Source organism: Ranitomeya variabilis, chromosome 8 (genome assembly GCF_051348905.1).
Source record: "Ranitomeya variabilis isolate aRanVar5 chromosome 8, aRanVar5.hap1, whole genome shotgun sequence".
Classification (NCBI taxonomy): domain Eukaryota; kingdom Metazoa; phylum Chordata; class Amphibia; order Anura; family Dendrobatidae; genus Ranitomeya; species Ranitomeya variabilis.
In genome coordinates, this window is record NC_135239.1 from 145838616 (window position 1) to 145863189 (window position 24574).

At 43.5% G+C, this 24574-nt stretch overlaps 1 protein-coding gene across 3 annotated transcripts in view; it reads left to right on the forward strand.

Moving 5' to 3' along the window:
• Positions 1-24574, forward strand: part of GUCY2C (guanylate cyclase 2C) — a 1047636-nt gene that overhangs the window by 185306 nt on the left and 837756 nt on the right. For all 3 annotated transcript variants that reach the window (XM_077277787.1, XM_077277788.1, XM_077277789.1), the window contains exons 6-7: positions 12170-12266; positions 13615-13729. In XM_077277787.1, coding sequence (XP_077133902.1) covers positions 12170-12266; positions 13615-13729 — 212 coding nt within the window. The remainder of the gene's footprint in view (positions 1-12169; positions 12267-13614; positions 13730-24574) is intronic.

A 24574-nucleotide genomic window follows, 5' to 3' on the forward strand; every position in this document is an offset into this window, starting at 1 on the left:
ATAGAAATTATCCTCCCAAAATTTTGTCAGTAGCTGAAAGTAGAGTGAGAAAACTTACACAACAGGATTTATTAAAAAATCGTAAGAAATCCACATATTCCCTTATAAAGAAAAAAGAGAATAACAATAAATTTGTATTCACATTTACACATAGCCCAATTGATAAAGAAATTTATGCGGCTATAAATAAAAACTGGCATGTGTTGCAAAATGATAGGGAGTTATCAGCCCTGACAGTGAATCACCCAACATTCGCGTATAAGTGCACAAAGAATTTAGGTGATTTACTAGTCAAAAAACGCCTTCTATCGACAGAGAACAATAATTGGCTGAAGAAATTTCAACCCATAGGTAATTATAAATGCGGAAATTGTAGTTTCTGTCACCTTAGACTCCTGGATAATCCCATCCGCATAGGATCCGTTTGTCACACAGTCCGTCAGTTAATTACATGTAAAACCCAGTACGTGGTCTATCTGATCATCTGCCCTTGCCTTTTTTTCTACATCGGCAAGACTATACGCCCGATGGTTAACAGATTTAGAGAACACTTTAACTCAGTATCATCTGGGAAAGGATGCCCCCGCTTTATTAAACACATGCGTGACAAGCATAATGCGAACCCGAATGTACTACGGTTCGCTGGCTTGGAGATAGTAAAAAGCCCACTTAACGGGGGCGATCGCAAGAAATTGTTATTGCAACGTGAGGCTAGGTGGATCATGGAGACCAATGCACAAGGGCCCGTCGGACTGAATGACAAATTGGATATGACTATTTTTCTGTGAAAATTGTATATTTATGGAGTAAGCTTATTTAAAATATGTGATGTCTAATTTAGTACATCTAAATGTGCTTGTTAACGTTATTTGGAGTTCACAACCAGTTTGGTTTTTAATTACTCACATGTTCACATTAAGTCGTCTAGCTCCCTATATAGGATATGACGTTTTTAATTGTGCACCTGGACCCGTGGAAGCGCACAAGCGCGAAACGGCCGTCGTCCTTTTCCTCCTCCCCGCATCGCAACTCTCACCAGCCGCCTCTCCACATTATGTATGTTTTTTTGCAACATGAATAAAGGACATTGAATTACAGCAACATTGGGGTGAGTGCCACTTCTATTTCTTCCTTTTATACTTGAACAATATTTGGCGTTGAGCACCACTCGCACGTTGCCGATCTATATGTGCCGCACGTGTCCTAAATAGGATCCTACGTCTGCTATTGAACCGCTTGTTGCCACGCTGCCTAGGCCATTCTCACTCCAAGCTTCTCTTGTGCTACATAAAAAGAAAAAGTGCTTGGTGGGAAAGTAATCACTCACTGCAAGAATACAACTGGCCTTAGCATACAGGGCACACCCCCTAAGCTGAAGAACTGGAACTTCTGAACAAACATCCGCTAAGCGGTAGAGCCAACAAGGAAGTACAGTGAAGGATGAACATATAAAACCCCACCCAGAATGTGATATGGCAAACAAAAATGAGAAAATGAGAAACACCTGAAGATAAGAAAACCAGGAAAGGAAAGCAAAGACAATAGAAACCATCAGCATTTGGACAGGACAGAAAAGGCAATACCTCAGCAGTCAGAGGAATCATCCATGCAGAAAAAGGTCATAGTTTTAATCCATGTACTAATAACAGTTCCCTCCTTCTACGAGGGGCCATCGGCCCTATAGAAGCCACTACCATCTGACGCCACAGATGGAACTCTCTCACCAGGCAATCCATGTGAAAATCCTCTGAATTAACCCAAGAGTTATCATCAGGACCAAAACCTTTCCAATTAGCAAGATAATTCAGATGGTGTCTGACCCACCTGGAACAAAGAATTCATTCTGCCTCTTAATCATGATTCCCCTTCCAACTCCACCTCAATTATGCCTTTTTTAAAAGGGAAGATTGGAAAAAAATATTGATTTTCTTGGCAATAGAAAGTTACAGCTTAATTGTCACAGGATTTAAAATCTTTATAATTTTATAAACACCTACAAATTTAGGTGAAGACTTCCTAGACGTGACTTTAACCCCTTACCGCTATTGGATGGGATAGTACAGTACATACAATGGCAGTACCCCCGCTTAGATGTGGGCTCCAGCGGTGAGCCCACATCAAAGCCAGGACATGTCAGTTGTTTTGAACAGCTGACATGTGCCCACCCGCACCTATTAACTAGTTAAATGCCATTGTCAAACTCTGACAGCGGCATTTAACGTGCACTTTCAGCCATACGTACACTGCTGACCCCTCGTCACGTGATAGGGGGTTTGTGGTCCGTCAGCATAACAACCAGAGGTCGCCTGGAGACCTCTATGGTTGTTGATGCCGGATTGCTATGAGCACCACCCTGTGGTCGGCGCTCATAGCAATGCAGTAATTCTGCTACACAGAGGCGATCTGAGCATCGCCTCTATGTAGCAGAGCCAATCAAGTTGTGGCAGCTTCTAGCCTCCCATAGAGGCTATTGAAGCATGCCAAAACTTAAAGGAAAATAGTTTTAAAAATATAAATAAAATTACAAAAATATTAACGTCTAAATCACCCCCCTTTCGCCCCATTCAAAATAAAACAATAAAAAAATCAAACATACACATATTTGTTATTGCGCTCAGAATCACCCAATCTATCAATAAAAAAAGGATTAACCTGATTGCTAAACGGTGTAGCGAGAAAAAAATCGAAAATCCAGAATTACATTTTTTTGGTCGCCACGACATTGCATTAGAATGCAATAACGGGCGATCAAAAGAACATATCTGCAAAAAATGGTATAATTAAAAACATCAGCTTGGCATGCTAAAAATAAGCCCTCACCCAAACCCAGATCATGAAAAAGGGAGATGCTACGGGTATCGTAAAACTGTGCAATTTTTTTTTGTTTTTTGTTTTTAGCAAACTTTGGAATTTTTTTTACCACTTAGATAGAAAAGAGCCTAGACATATTTGGTGTCTATGAACTCGTAATGACCTGGAGAATCATAATGGCAGGTCAGTTTTAGCATTTAGTAAAAAAAGCAAACAAAAAACAAGTGTGGGATTGCACTTTCTTTGCAATTTCACCGAACTTGGATTTTTTTTCCTGTTTTCTAGTACACGACATGGTAAAACCAATAGTGTTGTTCAAAAGTACAACTCGTCCCGCAGAAAATAAGCCCTCACATGGCCATACTGACAGAAAAATAAAAAAGTTATGGCTCTGGGAAGGAGGGGAGTGAAAAACGAAAATGCAAAACCGAAAAAATCTTCGGGGTTAAGGGGTTAAAGATCTGATTTTTCTTTTAAGACAACCACACAAAATTCTCCATCCTAAAGACAGGAGCCTTTCTACGTCTGTGGTTAGTACATATTTGGTCATGGTCACTAGCTACCAAAAGACCCCTTTTGACCCCCTTCAAACCTTAATTAATCAGGAAGAAAATCTCTCCTCCCCTGGCACAAAGGACTGTAACTGAAAAATACCCAAACATTGGATGAAAACCCTTAAAGCAAAAAAAGGCGAGGTCTCGGTATCCATAGAGAAATGGTTATTTAAAGCAAATTCGGCAAGTTCTAGTGATGTATTCCTGTACTGATTATGGTTCTGTTGATGTATTAATGTACAAATAGTGGCACTGGTGATGTATTCATAGCATGAAATGATGGTGGTTCTAGTGCCTTATTCATGTACTGCTGGTAGTTTTAGTGATGTATACATGAAGTGATAATGATTTTAGTGATGTACTCATCACCAGAACAATCATCAATACATGAATACATTACTATGACACCAGAACCACCATCAGTACTTGACTACAAGAATAAAGCTTAGTACATCTTTCAATTGCAATATCAGGTCAGCAATTTGTACCTCATGAAGCTTCAGCTCCCAGTGTGTCCTTAACAATGGTAAAGGAGTTGTTGTTAGCAGCCATCATCAGACTGCTGACCATACAAGGACCACAGCACTGATTTGGTACAGCTCGAATCACAAATAAACATTTATATTTAGGTATCTTACTGATAATGTGTTCTCTGATTGTGGTCATTCTCCTCCCTTTTGACTTTATCTGGTACAGAAGTCATGATGACTTTTCTCATCCACATTTTGTCTGAGCAAACTTCCCTCTTCTCCAGCCTTCGGAATCACATCCCCCCTACACAGTGCCCTTAAAAATAAAAGTCTGCTTAAAAGGATATCCCGTGCTGTGCCCTAAATAAGCCCTATATGCCTCTGAATAATTTGCCCCTTATCATGCTCCCTGGACAAAATATGACCTTACACTGTCTCTTTTATGGTATTTGGCCTCCACACTTTTCACCCTTAAGAGCTATAACCGTGACACTGTCTGTTAGGGGTCGAGTTCCCGCCTCTGCTCAGGGGGAATCTCGGGCCATCTCCGCTGCGGTCTCCCATTCTTCTCCTGCCGCAGTGGAGCCTGCTCAGCAGAGACGTCAGTCCCAGCGTCTTGCTCATGCTGACTCTGTGCAAAGAGTTGCTGCTGCCTTTCCTGCTTCTGCCATTGAGGCCAGTGTTGGGCAGCGGCGAGCAGACGCTGCTGGGACTAAGTCCTGCTTTCCTCGTTCTGAGCATGCCCAGAGTAAGATCTCTCAGTGGAGATCGAGGGTCACATGTTCAGATACTGCTGTCAATTCTATTGGTCCTTCTAGGAAGGTCCTGTAGGTGCGCAGGCTCTGTAGCAGCCTCTCATTGGTCCTTCTAGGAAGGTCCTGTACGTGCTGCATCTATTTAAGGCTCGCATGGCCGCACGGCCATGCGCTAGTGTCTTTTCAAGTTATGTGCTTTGCGCCAGTGTGGTCATGTGGTTGTATGTGTTCAGGGACCCGGCTGAAATAAGCCCCTAGAATGCTGGCACCTCCGGCGAGGAGATTGTGTTTGAATGTATTCAGGCACCCGGCTGAAATAAGCCCCTAGAATGCTGGCACCTCCGGCGAGGAGTTTTGTATGCATGCATGACCACTGACTGCTCTAATTTGGGTAGTTAGCCTGTGCCTCTGTGAAAGTTAACAGGGCACAGAGCTTTGCTTTCTTGGCTGCTCTGTGAAGCTAACAGAGCTGGTTCATACTGCCATATAGTGCCGCCGTTTCCTAGCAGCAGGTTCTCCTGCACGGTGGACCCCGGGCTGCGAACGCATCTGTTTCAATAAAACATTTATATTTACTCGGTGCGTTCCGCTAGCCCTAACACTGTCTGCACTTATTAGCTATGCCATGGCTGTCCCCTCTCCACTGTCTTTTTGCTCACTATATTTCCACACTGTCCCAATGCCATGCTAACCACTCTCCATATTGTGCCCCTATTTCACGCTGCCCCCTCTCCATATCGATACTGTGCCTCCTGTTATGATTCCCAATGGCAGGGGAACATCAGAAACATAGAAAAACGGACAAGCTCTTGGGTGATGGAAACTAGAGCTGACCGCGATGCTAAACCTATACACACAACTAATAGTAGCCAGGGAACGTGCCTACGTTTTCGCTAGACGTCTCGCACCAGCCGGAGGACTAACTACCCCTAATAGATGAAACACAGTCCTGGCTTGCCTCCAGAGGAAAATTCCCCACAGGAGATAGTAGCCCCCCACATATAATAACGGTGAGTTAAGGTGAAAAGACAAACGTAGTATGAAAACAGATTTAGCACAGCGAGGCCCACTAACTAGATAGCAGAAGGATACAATAGTGGACTTCGCAGTCAGCTACAAAACCCTATCAAAAACCATCCTGAAATTACCTTAAACTCATGTGCCAACTCATGGCACCGGAGTGGCAATTTCAGCCCACAAGAGCTTCCAGCTGCAGAGAATCACATAACTGCAAACTGGACAAAACATACAAAAATAGACTACGGACAGAAATGTCCAACTTAGCTGGTCAGCAGACTGGGAGCAGGTACATGCAACAGAAAGACTCTGGTTACATTGATGGCCGGCATTGGAATGACTGAGGAACAAGGCTAAATAGGAAACTCCCACATCCTGATAGAAACAGGTGAAAAGCTCATAAGACACCAGTACCACAAGCGACCACTGGGGGAGCCAAATAACCGAATCACAACAGTACCCCCCCCTTAAGGAGGGGGCACCGAACCCTCACAAGAACCACCAGGGTGATCTGGATGAGCCCTATGAAAGGCACGGACCAAATCAGAGGCATGAACATCTGAAGCTGAAACCCAAGAATTATCCTCCTGACCGTAGCCCTTCCACTTAACCAGATATTGAAGTCTCCGTCTGGAAACACGGGAGTCCAAGATTTTCTCCACCACGTACTCCAACTCACCCTCAACCAGCACCGGATCAGGAGGTTCAACAGAAGGCACAACTGGCACCTCATACCTCTGCAATAACGACCGATGGAAAACATTATGGATAGCAAAGGATGCTGGGAGGTCCAAACGAAAAGACACAGGGTTAAGAATTTCCAAAATCCTATAAGGACCGATGAACCGAGGCTTAAACTTAGGAGAAGAGACCCTCATAGGGACAAAACGGGAAGACAACCACACCAAGTCCCCAACACGAAGACGAGGACCAACACGATGATGGCGATTAGCAAAATGCTGAGTCCTCTCCTGGGACAACTTTAAATTGTCCACCACCTGACCCCAAATACGATGCAACCTGTCCACCATAGTATCCACTCCAGGACAATCCGAAGATTCCACCTGACCAGATGAAAAACGAGGATGGAACCCCGAATTGCAAAAGAAAGGGGAAACCAAAGTGGCAGAACTGGCCCGATTATTAAGGGCAAACTTTGCCAACGGCAAAAAGGTGACCCAGTCATCCTGATCAGCAGACACAAAACACCTCAAATAAGTCTCCAAGGTCTGATTAGTACGCTCCGTCTGGCCATTCGTCTGAGGATGAAATGCAGACGAAAAAGACAAATCAATGCCCATCCTGGCACAAAACGCCCGCCAAAATCTGGACACAAACTGAGATCCCCTGTCAGAAACTATATTCTCCGGGATACCATGCAACCGAACCACATTCTGAAAAAACAGAGGCACCAACTCAGATGAGGAAGGCAACTTGGGCAAAGGTACCAAATGAACCATCTTAGAAAAACTGTCACACACCACCCAGATGACAGACATTTTCTGAGAAACAGGGAGATCAGAAATAAAATCCATAGAGATGTGTGTCCAAGGCCTCTTAGGAATAGGCAAGGACAACAACAATCCACTAGCCCGAGAACAACAAGGCTTGGCCCGAGCACAAACATCACAAGACTGCACAAAAGTACGCACGTCCCGAGACAGGGAAGGCCACCAGAAGGACCTAGCCACCAAATCCCTGGTACCAAAAATTCCCGGATGACCTGCCAACGCAGAAGAATGAACCTCCGAGATGACTCTACTGGTCCACTCATCCGGCACAAACAATCTACCAGGCGGACAACGATCAGGCCGATCCGCCTGAAACTCTTGTAAAGCACGTCGCAGGTCAGGGGAGACAGCAGACAATATCACCCCATCCTTAAGGATACCCGTAGGTTTGGAATCACCAGGGAAATCAGGTTCAAAACTCCTAGAAAGGGCATCAGCCTTCACATTTTTAGAACCTGGCAGATACGAGACCACAAAATTAAACCGAGAGAAAAACAACGACCAGCGCGCCTGTCTAGAATTCAGACGTCTGGCCGACTCAAGATAAATCAAATTCTTGTGATCAGTCAAGACCACCACCTGATGTCTAGCACCCTCAAGCCAATGACACCACTCCTCGAATGCCCATTTCATCGCCAAAAGCTCCCGATTACCAACATCATAGTTTCGCTCGGCGGGCAAACATTTTCGAGAAAAGAACGCACAAGGTCTCATCACTGAACCATCTGAACTTTTCTGTGACAAAACCGCCCCCGCTCCAATCTCGGAAGCATCAACTTCCACCTGAAAAGGAAGTGAAACATCAGGCTGGCGCAACACAGGGGCAGAAGAAAAGCGGCGCTTAAGCTCTCGAAAGGCCTCCAGAGCAGCAGGAGACCAATCGGCAACATCAGCACCTTTTTTAGTCAAATCAGTCAAAGGCTTGACCACGCTAGAAAAACCAGTTATGAATCGACGATAAAAATTAGCAAAGCCCAAAAATTTCTGAAGGCTCTTAAGAGAAGTCGGCTGCGTCCAGTCACAAATTGCCCGAACCTTAACAGGATCCATCTCAATAGAAGAAGGGGAAAAAATGTACCCCAGAAAAGAAATCTTCTGAACCCCAAAAACACACTTTGCACCCTTTACAAACAGAGAATTGGTCCGCAAAACCTGAAAAACCTTCCTAACCTGTTGAACATGAGACTCCCAGTCATCCGAAAAAATCAAAACATCATCCAGATACACAACCATGAATTTATCCAGATATTCACGGAAAATATTGTGCATAAAAGACTGAAAGACCGAAGGGGCATTTGACAAACCAAAAGGCATTACCAAATACTCAAAATGGCCCTCGGGCGTATTAAATGCGGTTTTCCACTCATCCCCCTGCTTAATTCGCACCAAATTATACGCACCGCGAAGATCAATCTTAGAGAACCACTTAGCTCCCTTAATGCGAGCAAATAAATCTGTCAGCAATGGCAAAGGATACTGATTTTTGACTGTGATCTTATTTAAGAGTCTATAATCAATACAAGGTCTCAAAGAACCATCTCTTTTGGCTACAAAAAAGAACCCTGCTCCTAAAGGAGACGAAGAAGGACGAATATGTCCTTTTTCCAAGGACTCCCTAATATACTCTCGCATAGCAGCATGTTCAGGTACAGACAGATTGAATAAACGACCCTTAGGAAATTTACTGCCAGGAATCAAATCTATGGCGCAATCACAATCTCTGTGAGGGGGAAGAGAATTAAGCGTAGACTCCTCAAAAACATCACAATAATCAGACAAAAAAGCCGGGATCTCAGAGGGAATAGATGAAGCAATGGAAACCAAAGGTGCGCCCCCATGATTTCCCTGACATCCCCAGCTTAGTACAGACATTGTTTTCCAGTCAAGGACTGGGTTATGGGTTTGCAACCATGGCAATCCCAGCACTAATACATCATGTAGATTAAACAACACAAGGAAGCGAATCACCTCCTGATGGTCTGGAGTCATACGCATAGTCACTTGTGTCCAGTATTGTGGTTTATTACTAGCCAATGGTGTAGAATCAATACCCTTTAAAGGTATAGGGACTTCCAGAGGCTCTAGATCAAACCCACAGCGCCTGGCAAAGGACCAATCCATAAGACTCAAAGCGGCACCAGAATCCACATAAGCATCCGCGACAATAGAAGATAACGAACAAATTAAAGTCACAGACAAAATAAACTTGGACTGCAAAGTGCCAATAGCAGAGGATTTAGCAACTTTGTTTGTTCGTTTTGAGCATGCTGATATAACATGAGTTGAATTCCCACAATAGAAGCACAACTTATTTTTGCGCCTATAATTCTGTCGTTCGCTTCTGGACAGAAAACTATCACATTGCATACTCTCTGGTACCCTCTCAGAAGACACCGCCAAATGGTGCACAGGTTTGCGTTCCCGTAAACGCCGATCAATCTGAATAGCCATTGTCATGGACTCATTCAGACCCGTAGGCGTAGGAAACCCCACCATGACGTCTTTTACGGCATCAGAGAGACCTTCTCTGAAATTTGCCGCCAGAGCTCACTCATTCCACTGAGTAAGCACAGACCATTTTCGAAATTTTTGGCAATATATTTCGGCCTCATCTTGCCCCTGAGAGAGGGCTACCAAGGCCTTTTCAGCCTGTATCTCTAAATTAGGTTCCTCATAAAGCAACCCTAAGGCCAGAAAAAACGCATCCACATTGAGCAACGCAGGATCCCCTGGCGCCAATGAAAATGCCCAATTTTGAGGGTCACCCCGCAATAATGAAATCACTATTTTAACCTGCTGTGCAGGATCTCCAGCAGAGTGAGATCTCAGAGAAAGAAACAATTTACAATTGTATTTAAAATTCAGAAAACAAGATCGATCTCCGGAGAAAAACTCTGGTAAAGGAATTTTAGGTTCAGACCGAGGAGCATGTATAACAAAATCTTGTATATTCTGAACTTTAGCAGCAAGATTATTCAAATTTGTAGCCAGACTCTGGAGATCCATATTTCATCAGATAAAATCTGAGCCATTCAGGGGTTAAGAGGAGAGGAAAGCAGGAGACTGCAATTAGAGCTGGAGTGCAACTTCAGAGAAAAAAAAAAAATTCCACACAGTTCCTTTTTCTCTCCTGCTTCAGCCCATAGATTAAACATGTAGTCCGGCCATACTGTTATGGTTCCCAATGGCAGGGGAACATCAGAAACATAGAAAAACGGACAAGCTCTCAGGTGATGGAAACTAGAGCTGACCGCGATGCTAAACCTATACACACAACTAATAGTAGCCAGGGAACGTGCCTACGTTTTCGCTAGACGTCTCGCACCAGCCGGAGGACTAACTACCCCTAATAGATGAAACACAGTCCTGGCTTGCCTCCAGAGGAAAATTCCCCACAGGAGATAGTAGCCCCCCACATATAATAACGGTGAGTTAAGGTGAAAAGACAAACGTAGTATGAAAACAGATTTAGCACAGCGAGGCCCACTAACTAGATAGCAGAAGGATACAATAGTGGACTTCACAGTCAGCTACAAAACCCTATCAAAAACCATCCTGAAATTACCTTAAACTCATGTGCCAACTCATGGCACCGGAGTGGCAATTTCAGCCCACAAGAGCTTCCAGCTGCAGAGAATCACATAACTGCAAACTGGACAAAACATACAAAAATAGACTACGGACAGAAATGTCCAACTTAGCTGGTCAGCAGACTGGGAGCAGGTACATGCAACAGAAAGACTCTGGTTACATTGATGGCCGGCATTGGAATGACTGAGGAACAAGGCTAAATAGGAAACTCCCACATCCTGATAGAAACAGGTGAAAAGCTCACAAGACACCAGTACCACAAGCGACCACTGGGGGAGCCAAATAACCGAATCACAACAGCCTCCTATTCACATTGCCCAAAACACAGTATAACGGTTACTAGAGCCCCCTATACAGTATGGTCAGCAGAGCCCCTCACACAGTGTGGTGTCCACTATAGCCCCCGATAGACAGTATGAGGTCTTCCATAGCCCTCTATACAAATTATGATGTCATCACAACCCCTATGTACAATATTATGTCCAACACAGCCTCCTATATACAGTATAATGCCCCCCACAGTCCCCATACAGTTTGATGGTCACACAGCCCCCTATACATAGTATGATGTTCCCCACAACCTCCCATATGGTCTAATGATGTCCACCACTCATCTAAATATAGTATAATGTCCCTTACAGACCCATAGAGTATTATGTTCTCCACCATCCCCTATAGATAGTATAATGTCCCTCACAGCCCCCCATGCAGTATGATGGCCCTCACAACCACCCATACAGTATGATTCTGTCACAGCTCCCCTATACATAACATAATGTCCCTCTATAGAATATGATGTCCCACACAATCCTCTATACACAGTATAATGTCCACCACAGCCTCCCATACAGTATAATGTCCCCCACAGTTCCTCATATAGTATGATGGCCCCCACGTATTGTGATGGCCTCCACAGCCTCCCATACATTATGATAGCCTCACAGCCCACATACAGTATCCCAGTCCAAATAACATAAGAAAAATATTATTAAAAAAAAGCTTATACTCACCTAATCCTGTTCCACTGCAGCCTCCGTTTCCTCTTTTGCTTTTTCTAGCAGTGAGCAACAGAGGTTTCAGGCAATTTTCCCTTACAGAGCTCCTATTATAAATTCTTCAAACCAATTCTGTTCAGTCCTACCTGCTATGTCCCTGGAGGTCTTGCTGCAGTGGTGACCTAATAGATGTCTCTGTTGGAGCTAGTGATCGGATGCTGCAGTCACTTGTCGATATTAAAATACCATAGCTCGTTGGCAATTTATGTATTAGCAAGGTTGCTTCCTATATGTAGCTCTGGCAAAATATGTTTTCTGGAGGGGAGTTAATTTACTTAGATGGCAAGGCTAAAAATAGTTTTTAACTTTATATAACTAAAGTAAAATATACATTTAGTTCAAACCGAAATAAAAGAAACTTATAAAACAAATAATACAATTTTAAAACTGTTTTTCCCATTATAGTTCTATTGATGTGTGGCTCTCCTGATGACGTCCAGAATTTAACAAACACAGTAAATATTCCAGATGAAATGGTCATCATTCTGATTGATATTTTCAAGTAGGTATTAACCCCTTAAAACCATACCTATTTTAGACCATGGGGACTAAGCTATGTTCTTTTTGTTTTTTTGTTTGCATTGTTGCATCCAAAGAAATAAAAACTTTTTATATCTTATTATTATTTTGCGGGCTCGTTATAATGACACTCAATATGGAATGTTTTATAGTAAACTAAACAAAAATTAAACCTTTTTTTGGCAGGATATTTATTAATTCTTAAGCGTAAAGAGAACCCATCACTAGTTAAAAAGTAGCCATTTTTTACACTTATTTTATTTCTACTTTTTTGGGGGTCCTTTATTTCTTTTTTTTTTAAATCCGCCATATGGATCAGAGATAAGGGATTTTTTAATTAGTACTATTTTTTATGGTTTTTTTTTGCATGTGGCTGACAGCGTAAGAGTGGGAAAAGCTTGGGGGGTGGGGCATAGCGAGGCCCACCTAGAAAACAATAACTTACGCAATTTTAGTCATGTAAATTACACCAGAAATGTACTCCAGTTCCTGACTGGAGTAACATTTCTGGTGGAGTCAAAATCTCAATCTTGAGTAAGGCCTTTTTCACACATCCGTCGGTACGGGCCCATCGCAATGCGTCGGGCCGACGTACCGACGGACGTTGTGAATTCTCTTCACGACGTGGGCAGCGGATGGACGCATCCGCTGCCCATTCTGCAGTCCATGGAGGAGGGGGCGGAGTTTCAGCCACGCATGCAGGGTCGAAAATGGCGGACCCGTCGCACAAAAAAACATTACAGTGAACTTTTTTTGTGATGACGGTCCGCCAATTACCGACGCACCCAGTGCACGACGTATGGAACGTGTGTCCATACGTCGCGATGTGTCGTAATTGCTATGTCGGTAATGTTGCTATGTGCAAAAAACGCATCCTGCGGGCAACTTTGCAGAATGCGTTTATTACACAGAACGACGCATTGCAACATCTTCAAAAAGACGGATGTGTGAAAGAGGCCTTACTTGGCCCTAAATGTAGAGGTAGCAGTCACACATGACAATGTTTCTCTATTTAATACCACAGTGGGGAATAATGATTGACCTATGTTGTGATCTGTTAGAGTCCCAGCCACGAGAAACAGACCACAAATACTTGAGTCCTTTCCTGATTTGCATCAATTTGGGCATTTGGGATTGTTTTAGAGGAAGAGGACAGTTATTCCAATTTTGATAGAAGGGTATGGCTTGATACAAATAATTAATATTAATAGTACACTATACATTACTGTCCTGCATTTGTTTTTGCATTATAAAGCACATCATTCTTAGATGCGATGTGTGATAACTAACTGTAATGAAGCAATGTCTTTACTGTCATTTTTTTTAAACAGCTCCCAATATTTTGAGAACAGCTCCTCTCTGCCCCATATGACAAAAGTATTGGTGTTAACCTTGGATCAATCAAATTTTAGTGGAATATCCAATGATTCTAACATAACCGAACCGGTAAGAAACAGAATAATTACATATCTGACATTGCATGCAAAGAGGATATTTGTATGTTTTATTTAAAGTACAGTGCATAATTGGTCTTTTAAGTAACAATTGCCTCTGGGTAATGTATTTACTGGTCCATTGTAACTTGGGACCACACGAGCAGTGCAAATGTTCAGGTCATGCAAAAGCCAAATACAGTAATATTTTTAATGAAACCCAACTACAAGAATGATTTTCTGCCCAAAATACAGGAAATTGTGTAAAAAATATTGGACTACAAAGGTGTCACATATAAGTTAATCTACTTTAAAATTACAATCATTATCTTGGAATAAATAATTATTATCATGAGAGTTTACTGCATTGAACAATGTTATGTTTAATGAGACAAAAATGTGTTGGTTTATCTGGTAAACTCCACCAGTAACAGTTTTTGTACCATAGAGACCTGACTGACACATTACTGACATAAAGAACACATTTGGCATATGACAGTATTAATACGTTTGTCTTTTCATAGACAACCCTTCTTATTTGAAAAATAACTTAAAAGACCATTGGCAAACAGATAATGTTGCTAACATTTCTATATGCTTTTCTGTAGTGCTGGAGTGGCTTCAGCAGTGGAAATAAAGTAACTTGAAAAATTATTCATACCCCATGAACTTTCTCACATTTTTTCATATTATACCCACAAAATAGGAAGTATTTGTGAAACGAAAAGGAAATGATACATGGTTTTCTGTTTTTTTTAAAGAAATCTGAAAATTGTGATGTGCATTTTCATTCAACCCCCTAGAGTCAAATGTTTGTAGCATGATGCTGCCAACACCATGTTTGGTGGTGGGGATAGTGTTTACAGATAAATATGCAGTATAAGGGTATAGCAAAAGAGAAAAGTAGAATGGCACTAAGAAACAGTCTACTTACTGGTGGAGTAGGTGTACTCTGAGTCAGCGACACCTTACTGGGTGAGATCACAGTGATGAAGGTGCTTGCTTGAAGAAACACACATGTAGTAATCCAAGAATGAAGAAAAAAGCTGCAGCACTCCGTTTATCGTGTCATAAAAACCTTAGTCCTTTATTTATGAATACTTTCCATGGACAAGATGTATAACGGCAGGACGAATGCGGACATGCAGGCAAAAGAACGGGACTACGGCCATTTCGCGTATAACACGCTTCCACAGGTCCAGATCATCAGATCCACGTCCGAGGTCAGATCCCCTGCTTTGATGCGGGCTCTAGCGGTGAGCCCACATCAAAGCTGGGACATGTCAACTGTTTTGAACAGCTGACATGTGCCAGCAATAGCGGCGGGTGGAATCGTGATTTACCCACCGCTATTAACTAGTTAAATTCCGCTGTCAAGTGCTGACAGCGGCATGTAACTAGCGCTTCCGGCCATCCGGCTGGAAATGCGCTCATCGCTGACCCCGTCACGTGATCGGGGGTCAGCGATGCATCAGCATTACAACCAGAGGTCTATTGAAGACCTCTATGGTTGTTGATGCCGGATTGCTGTGAGCGCCACCCTGTGGTCGGCACTCATAGCAATGCAACAATTCTGCTACATAGGAGCGATCTGAGCTTCGCTCCTATGTAGCAGAGGCGATCGAGTTGTGCCAGCTTCTAGCCTCCCATGGAGGCTATTGAAGCATGGCAAAAGTAAAAAAAAAAAATAAAAATTATAAAAGTTTAAATCACCCCCCTTTTGCCCCATTCAAAATAAAACAATAAAAAAATCAAATATACACATATTTGGTATCGCCGGGTACAGAATCGCCCGATCTATCAATAAAAAAAAGGATTAACCTGATCGCTAAATGGCGTAGCGAGAAAAAAATGTGAAACTCCAGAATTACATTTTTTGTCGCCGCGACATTGCATTAAAATGCAATAAAGGGCGATCAAAAGAACGTATCTGCACAAAAATGGTATTAATAAGACATCCGCTTGGCGCGCAAATGTAAGCCCTCACCCGACCCCACATCACGAAAAATGGAGACGCTACGGGTATCGGAAAATTACGCAATTTTTTTTTTTTTTTAGCAAAGTTTGGAATTTTTTTTCACCACTTAAAAAAGAAATAAACTAGACATGTTTGGTGTCTATGACCTTGTAATGACCTGGAGAATCATAATGACAGGTCAATTTTAGCATTTAGTGAACCTAGCAAAAAAGCCAAACAAAAAAACAGTGTGGGATTGCACTTTTTTGCAATTTCACTGCACTTGGAAATTTTTTCCCGTTTTCTAGTACATGACATGCTAAAATCAATGATGTTGTGCAAAAGTACAGCTTGTCCCACAAAAAATAAACTCTCACACTGCAATATTGACAAAAAAATAAAAAAGTTATGGCCCTGGGAAGGAGGGGAGCGAAAAACGAAAACGAACAAAACGAAAATACCCCGGTTCATGAAGGGGTTAAACACTTTTGATATATATTTTAATGTCGCTGGCGATTTGATTTTCAGTATCTATCATTACTAGCTTGATTTCTTTTTACATTTCTTATTGAGATCTTTATACTCCTGAAATGCTATTTCTGTATTTTCGGCCTTCAAAGTTTTGATTGTCCTTTGTTTTTGTTTTATTAAAGTTTGCACTGCCTTATTTATCCATAATGATTTCTTTTGATTCCTGGACATTTTATTACTAGAGCGTATAAGCTTTCTACAGGATTCTAGTAGTATTTCTTTACACATGCCCCATTGATGTTTGGAATCCTCAGTTACCATGACATGGTCCCAGTCTCCACGATTAAGCACTTTCCTTAATTTGTTTAAATTAGCTTTCCTAAAGTTCCAGGTTTTGCATTTCCCCTTTGAAATGATTTATTGAATACAACATTGAAACTTACCATATTATGGTCACTGCTTCCCAAATGTTCCCTGGCCTGCAGATCTGAAATTGTATCTGGTCTATTTGACAGAACCAGATCCAGCAGATTACCTCCCCTGGTTGGTGAGCCTACCAGCTGAGAGAGGTAATTGTCCTGAACTGTGGATTAGAACTTGCAGCTTTTAGCAAAACCAGAAAATTCTATGTTCCATTAAGGCCAGTCTCACAAGTCCAGATAATTCCGGTACCGGAGTTATCCGTGTCCGTGTGTCCGTGTGCTCACGTGGCACATCAGTGTGGCACACGTGCGGCAGCCGTGTGCCGCCCGTGTGCTGACTGAGGACCACACGGACCTTGCAGGAGACAGCACTACAGTTAAGCGCTGTCCCCTGCTTTTGGTGCTGAAGCCGACATTAATTCCCTTTCCCCAGCAGCGTTCAAAATAAAGTTTGGGGTCACCTCCCGCCTCCCACCCCCTGTGCGTCCGCCTGCTTGCAGAGAAATACTCCCACAGCTCCCGCGATGCCTCCTCTCAGCGCCGGCAGCCTGTCCTGTGTGAGCGGTCACGTGGTACCGCTCATTACAGTGATGAATATGCGGCTCCACCTCCCATAGAAATAAAAATAGAAATATCAAATCATTGACTGGTTGCTAGGGAATCCCCACATGTACTTATGCTGGCAAACAGATGTAAATCATCCAGCTGCAGCAAGAAAAACTAAAACTCCGAGCACTAAAAAATACTCGGAGGACCCCCACGCATGCTCGAGAAATCTCGAGTAAATTCGCTCATCACTAAAATGCTACCAGACGGTAATACTAAGTGAACTTAGTGATGAGATTAAACAAGATATATTAAAACAATTAATGGCCCCTTAGGTTGTGAAGTAACCACATAGAGCGGGCACTGCTGGTTGCAGGACTTCTAGAATAATTGTCTGGTACCTGTATCATTGGTACGGGCATGGATTGATCCAAAGGTGTCAAAGAAAACTTGACGGTGGCAGTGAAGAAAGTATACTTGCTTTTAGTCCTTATTTGTTGGCTTGCACGTGAGTGTAATAATTATAGGGGATAACTCAGGAGACTCTTTGCATGGAACAAGACAACTACAGGACACAGTTTTATAAGTGGTAAAGTCTATATTATCACACGGTGATTCAAACAGGTGCTGAGAGAAACTCAAGTCCACAACACTTGGTGCAAATATCAAATGCAGCTCAGCAGTCTATAGGAAACGTCAGAGGAAAATGTAATCACGCAGAAAGTCTATGAAGCACAATTATTCTTGAGGATACTTGACACGAATAAGTCCTTGCTTAGTCCAAAACACAGATAGATATGCTTATAAGGCAGTTCAAACAATATCTTAGCTCAACCAGGGAGGTCTGGGTAACAGTCTCAGGTTCTTGCAAAGCAGCAACAGCTTACATGTCCAGCAAATGCAAATGGAAGTAAACACGAGCAGCAGATGAAGGAGGATTACTGGAACTGGTGTATGCAGCAGGAACTCAGAGCAGAGTAGCAGGATAACCCAACAGGTTCACAAGAGCAGGTATATAGCCAGGGAGTCACCAGAGGTCAGGAGCTGGATGCAAGGCAGAATACTCTAGCACAGACTGAAGGCTGGGGTGGAGTTTTATAGCAGGAAGACACAGTGTACATGAGACCAAAGACGCCATCTTGGAATAGGGCAGTAATGCACAAAAAGGTAATAAAAAATGTTCAGAGTCCTGACATTACTCCCTCCTTAGAAGCGGCCTCAGGACGATCCTGGACCTGGTTTCTCAGGGAATCTCTGAAGAAAACGAGAAATCTTCTGTTTGGCATTGATGTTTTCCGCAGGTTCCCAAGAGTCTTCCTCAGGGGGATATCCCTGCCATCTTATCAGATATTGGAGCTGATTCCTGCGAATCCTGGAATCAACAATTTCTTCCACCACAAATTGTTCCTGCCCATCAATCACCACAGGCTGCGGAGGTGGCACAACACATCCCTGGAAGGTATTAGGAGATACAGGCTTTAGTAAAGATACATGAAAAACTGGGTGTACCTTCATAGTCCTAGGCAGCTTCAGCCAGAGGCCACAGAGCTCACAATACCGTTGATCTTGAAAGGGCCAATGAATTTCTGTCCAAGTTTTTGTGAAGGAACGTTTAACTTCAGATTCTTAGTTGCTAACCACACGGAATCTCCTACCTTGAACATGGGTGCAGGTTTACGGAGTCTATCAGCCGATCTCTTATAACGTTCTTGAGCTGTGGTCAAGGATTTCTTCAGAACCTCCAGATTTTGCCTCATCGCAGTCAGCCTTTCCTCCACTGCCAGAACTGGAGAAATAATTGGAGACCTAGGTATGATAACCCAGATTGGCAAAGAAAGGTGTAAATTTAGTGGAGGCGCTCTGAGAATTGTTATATGAAAATTCGGCTAACGACAGCAACTCCAACCAATCATCCTGGAGATGGCTGACATAGTGTCTTAGATATTGTTCCAGCGTCTGGCTGGTACTTTCAGTCTGACCATTTGTCTGGGGATGATAAGTGGAAGAGAGACAGACATTAATATTGAGTGCAGAGCAAAACCCCTTCCAGAATCTTGAAGTGAACTGCACTCCACAGTCAGAGATGATCTCATCCGGAACCTCATGCAACCGAAAGACATTCTGTATAACCAAGTTCACCATATCTTTAGCTGAGGGGAGGCCGGTGCATGGAACAAAATGAGCAGCTTTAGTCAGGCGATCAACTACCACCATGATTGTATTCATGCCCCCGATGTAGGCAGCTCCACAATAAAGTCCATTGATATAGACCCCCAAGGGTGGGACGGAACAGGTAATGGTTGTAGAAGACCCGTAGGTGCCACATGAGGAGTCTTGTAATGACCACATACCTCGCAAGAGAGAACATAGTCCTTGGTATCCTTCAGGCCAGTTGGCCACCAGAAGAATCGGCTCAGGAACTCTTGTGTCTTCTGTACTCCCCTGTGACCAACCAACTTGGAGTCATGTACCAACTTGAGGATCTGCAGACGGATGACCTCAGGGACATAGATACATCGATCTCTGAACCACATGCCACCCTTAAAGACAAGATTAATATCCACAGGTGGGTTGGCCAGAAATACATCACCGTCATAGGCCTCCCTGCACTCCTTCCACAAGTCCTGATTGTGGATAACTCCGATGAAATTGGCATCAGATAGAATGATCTTGGACGGGGCTCCAGGTACGGAATCCACAGCATGGATTCGGGATAAAGCATCAGCCTTCCCATTACGAGAACCTGGACGGTACGAGATAACAAAGTTAAATTGATTTAAAAATAAGTTCCAACGAGCCTGACGAGGAGAAAGACACCTAGCGGATCTAAGGAACTCGAAATTGCGATGTTCAGTTAGCACTATGACCTGTTGTGCAGCTCCTTGCAGATGATGCCTCCATTCTTTGAAAGCCGCAATAATAGCCAGCAATTCCTTGTCTCCCACGTCGTAATTCTTCTCTGCTGAGGTTAGTCTATGGGAAAAGAAAGCACAAGGATGTAGCAGACCCTTCTCTCCAGTTCTTTGGGAGAGAATAGCCCCCAAAGCATTATCAGAAGCATCCACCTCCACAATGAAAGAAAGTGTTGGATCTGGGTGTATCAACAGAGGTGCTGATGTGAAACAGATCTTAAGCTGATCAAAAGCTTCTTGAGCCTGTGATGACCACTTAAAGGGCTTTTCCTTCTTTGTCAAGGAAGTAATGGGACGGACAGTATCAGAAAAATTTTGAATGAAGCGTCTGTAGAAATTTGCAAAACCAATAAAACATTGGACTTCCTTAACGTTCTTGGGTACCGGCCAGTCAAGGATAGCCTGAATCTTACCAGATTCCATGTTTAGCCCCTGGGGAGAGATGATATAACCTAAGAACTGTATCTCGGAACGATGGAACTCGCATTTCTCCGGCTTAATATATGGTTCTCTTTCAGATGTCTTAAAACCGTTTTGACATGTTCTTCATGTTCCTGTAGAGAGTCAGAAAAGATTAGTATATCGTCCAAATAGATCACTACAAACTGGTCCAACAAATCTCTGAAAATGTCATTAGCAAGGTGTTGAAACGTTGCAGGGGCGTTACAAAGCCCAAAGGGCATCACAAGAGATTCAAAGTGTCCATACCGGCATCTGAATGCTGTCTTCCACTCATCCCTGGACGAATACGCACCAAATTATAAGCCCCACGAAGATCCAGTTTAGAGAACACCTTAGCATGGCGGACTCTTTCCAGTAATTCGGGAATCAGAGGCAAAGGGTAACGGTTTCGTACGGTTACCTTATTGAGTTCCCGATAGTCAACACAGGGTCTCAGGGTCCCATCCTTCTTTACAAAAAAGATAGGTGCCCCTGCTGGTGAGGAAGAAGGATGTATGAAGCCTTTGGCCAGATTTTCATCAATATACTCCTTTAAGGCTTGAAGCTCAGGTGCCGCCAAAGGGTATACGTTACCAAAAGGAATAGCTGCCCCAGAAAGCAACTCAATGGGACAGTCATAATTCCTGTGTGGAGGAAGCTGATCTGCATTCTTCTTGTCACAGATGTCAGAGAACTCTTTATATGCTGGAGGTAAAGAAAATACCTGTCCATGTGGTTCCGTAGCCGTGGACTCAGGGACAGCTTCTGTTAACGCTGAGTTGCTCCTTGTTGGAAAGATAATCTCCATGGGTCATGAGACTCAATCATCGGATTAGCCCAGGCGAGCGCTCGTGTGGTCAGCAGCATTATTACACACAATACTTTGGATCTATCATTAGGAAAACGGTCAGCGTGCACATCAAAATATAGCATACATTGATTCACAAAGCCACGAAATTTGTCACGATCACCATTAAATCTGAATGGGGGCAACTTAGGTGGGCTAGCTGGTGGCAGTTGCCCAGAGGGAAAAGTCGCTTGTGCAGCTATTTGCGTGCTTATGTCCTGAAAATCCCGTCCATACTGGGACTCTATGCCAGCAAGTTTGTTTTCCTGGGCTGCCATGCGGGTGCTTAAGTCCTGCAAAGTCTGTCCAAACACTTGTTGATTGTGTTCAAAGCTTCCAAACTTCTTTTGCAGACCTTCTACATCTTTCTGCAGTGATCTAATTATGGAAAAAAACCTGCTCTATTCTGCTTTCTGCAGTCATCGTTCCAGCAGTCTCCTTTTTTTTTTTAGGGTAGAGTATCCTGTAATAGTTATAGGGGATAACTCAGGAGACTCTTTGCGTGGAACAAGACAACTACAGGACACAGTTTTATAAGTGGTAAAGTCTATATTATCACACGGTGATTCAAACAGATGCAGAGAGAAACTCAAGTCCACAACACTTGGTGCAAATATCACATGCAGCTCAGCAGTCTATAGGAAACTTCAGAGGAAAATGCAATCACGCAGAAAGTCTATGAAGCACATTTATTCTTGAGGATACTTGACACGAATAAGTCCTTGCTTAGTCCAAAACACAGATAGATATGCTTATAAGGCAGTTCAAACAATATCTTAGCTCAACCAGTGAGGTCTGGGTAACAGTCTCAGGTTCTTGCAAAGCAGCAACAGCTTACATGTCCAGCAAATGCAGATGGAAGTAAACACGAGCAGCAGATGAAGGAGGATTACTGGAACTGGTGTATGCAGCAGGAACTCAGAGCAGAGTAACAGGATAACCCCCAGGTTCACAGGAGCAGGTATATAGCCAGGGAGTCACCAGAGTTCAGGAGCTGGATGCAAGGCAAAATACTCTAGCACAGACTGAAGGCTGGGGTGGAGTTTTATAGCAGGAAGACACAGTGCACATGAGACCAAAGACGCCATCTTGGAAAAGGGCAGTAATGCACAAAAAGGTAATAAAAAATGTTCAGAGTCCTGACAGTGAGTCCTGAGAGCGCTGCCCCAGCCGGTGACAGACGCTCACTCAGCCAGGAGTATAAAGATCTTTGCGTGATGCTTTGCTGGAGCTGATAGGACCTTCCTGACGTTCAGGTTATGTGACTCACGTGGTCACATGGTGCCCCTAGGAGAAGTACGGATTGCTGTAGGAGCCAAAAAAACAACCTTTTTCGGAATGACAGTGGATTCCTGCTCTTCCTCCTCATTACCCTTATGATTGCCCTATAGACCTCATTCTGGGGGCAGAGCCTCCTCGCGAGCTTGTCTACTCTTTGTCCATTCCAGAGACTGAGCCTATGTTGGACTATGTCAAGGAAAATCTGGCAAGGGGGTTTACTACAAAGTCTGTATCTCCTGCTGGAGCTGGGTTCTTCTTTGTCCAAAAGAAGAACGGGGAACTTCGTCCTTGCATTGATTACAGGGGTTTGAATGCCATCACCGTTAAGAACAAATACCCTTTGCCAATTATTTCTGATCTATTTTACAGATTGCAGGGTGCTAGGATATTTTCTAAATTGGATGTGCATGGTGCCAATAACTTAATATGTATTCGAGAAGAAGATGAATGGAAGACTGCGTTTAATACTCAGGATGGTCATTATTAGTACTTGATAATGCCGTTCGGTCTTTGTAACACTCCCGCCGTCTTCAAGGATTTTGCCAATGACATTTTTTGGGAGATGTTATCCATGTCCGTATTCGTCTACCTGGAAGACATACCTCTTTTTTCTCCCTATCTGGATACTCACCGTAGAGATGTGGCCAGAGTCTTTGAACTCTTGTGCGTCAAATCTCTCTACGCCAAACTAGAGAAGTGTGTGTTTGAGCAGGAGTCCCTTCCATTCCTTGGGTACAACATTTCAGCCAAAGATTTGGCTATGGATCCTGCCAAAGTGGAATCGGTGTTGAATTGTCAGGAGCTACATTCTCTTAATGCGGTGCAGCGCTTTATAGGGTTTATTAACTACTACCACCAGTTCATCCCCACTTTTCTACTCTGGCAGCTCCCTTGGTAACCCTCACCAATAAGGGAACTAACCCTAAGCAATGGACTGAAGAGGTCTCTAAGCCCTTTGCTTCCTTGAAGTCCCACTTCGCCAGGGCTCCTGTGCTACATCGGCCTGATGTGGATAAGCCCTTCATCCTGGAGGTGGATGCCTCTTTCGTCGGTGTTGGAGCTGTCCTATATCAGAAGAATGCTCACAGTCGGAAACATCCTTGTTTCTTTTTCTCTAAGACCTTCTTATCGGCGGAGAGGAATTATTCCATCGGGGACAGGGAGTTACTGGCCATGAAGTTGGCCTTCTCAAAATGGAGATATCACCTAGAAGGAGCTCGGCATCCCTTCCAAGTGTTTACGGACCACAAACATCTTCTCTATCTGCAGACGGTCCAGTGGCTGAATTTTCACCAGGCCAGGTGGTCCTTATTCTTCTCTTGATTTAATTTCACTATTCATTTTCTCTCTGGTGAGAAGAATTTACGTGTGGACGCCCTATCCCATTCCTAGTCTCATCCAAAGAGGGAGATGAGCCACGGCTAATTGTCCCTTCGGAGAGTCTTCAAACAGTGGCTCCAGTCTCGCTCAAGCAGAAGCCTTCGGGCAAATCTTATGTACCAGCTAACCTGTGGCCAGAGGTTGTCTCTTGGGCTCACACTTCTAAGCTAGGTGGGCATTTCAGCATCAAGAGGACCACTGAGCTTTTGGGAAGGTCTTATGGGTGGCCACGGATGGCGTATGATGTGAGGGACTATGTTCAAGCTTGTGTGTCTTGTGCCAGGAATCGGCCTTCTCAGCTGAGACCCGCGGGTTGCTTCATCCCTTGCCGGTGGCAGATAGGCCCTGGGAGATGGTTGGGATGGACTTTATTGTGGACCTGCCCAAGTCCCGTAACAACACAGTCATTTGGGTAGTTACCGTCATTTTTCCAAGATGGTACATCTGGTCCCCCTTCTGTGCATACCGGCGGCACGGGCCTTGGCAGTACTTTTCATGAAGCATAATTTCTGCCTTCCTGGGATGCCTGACAAAATTATCAGTGACTGGGGTCCCCATTTCACTACTTGGTTCTGGAGAGAGCTTTGTCGGTTACTCAGTA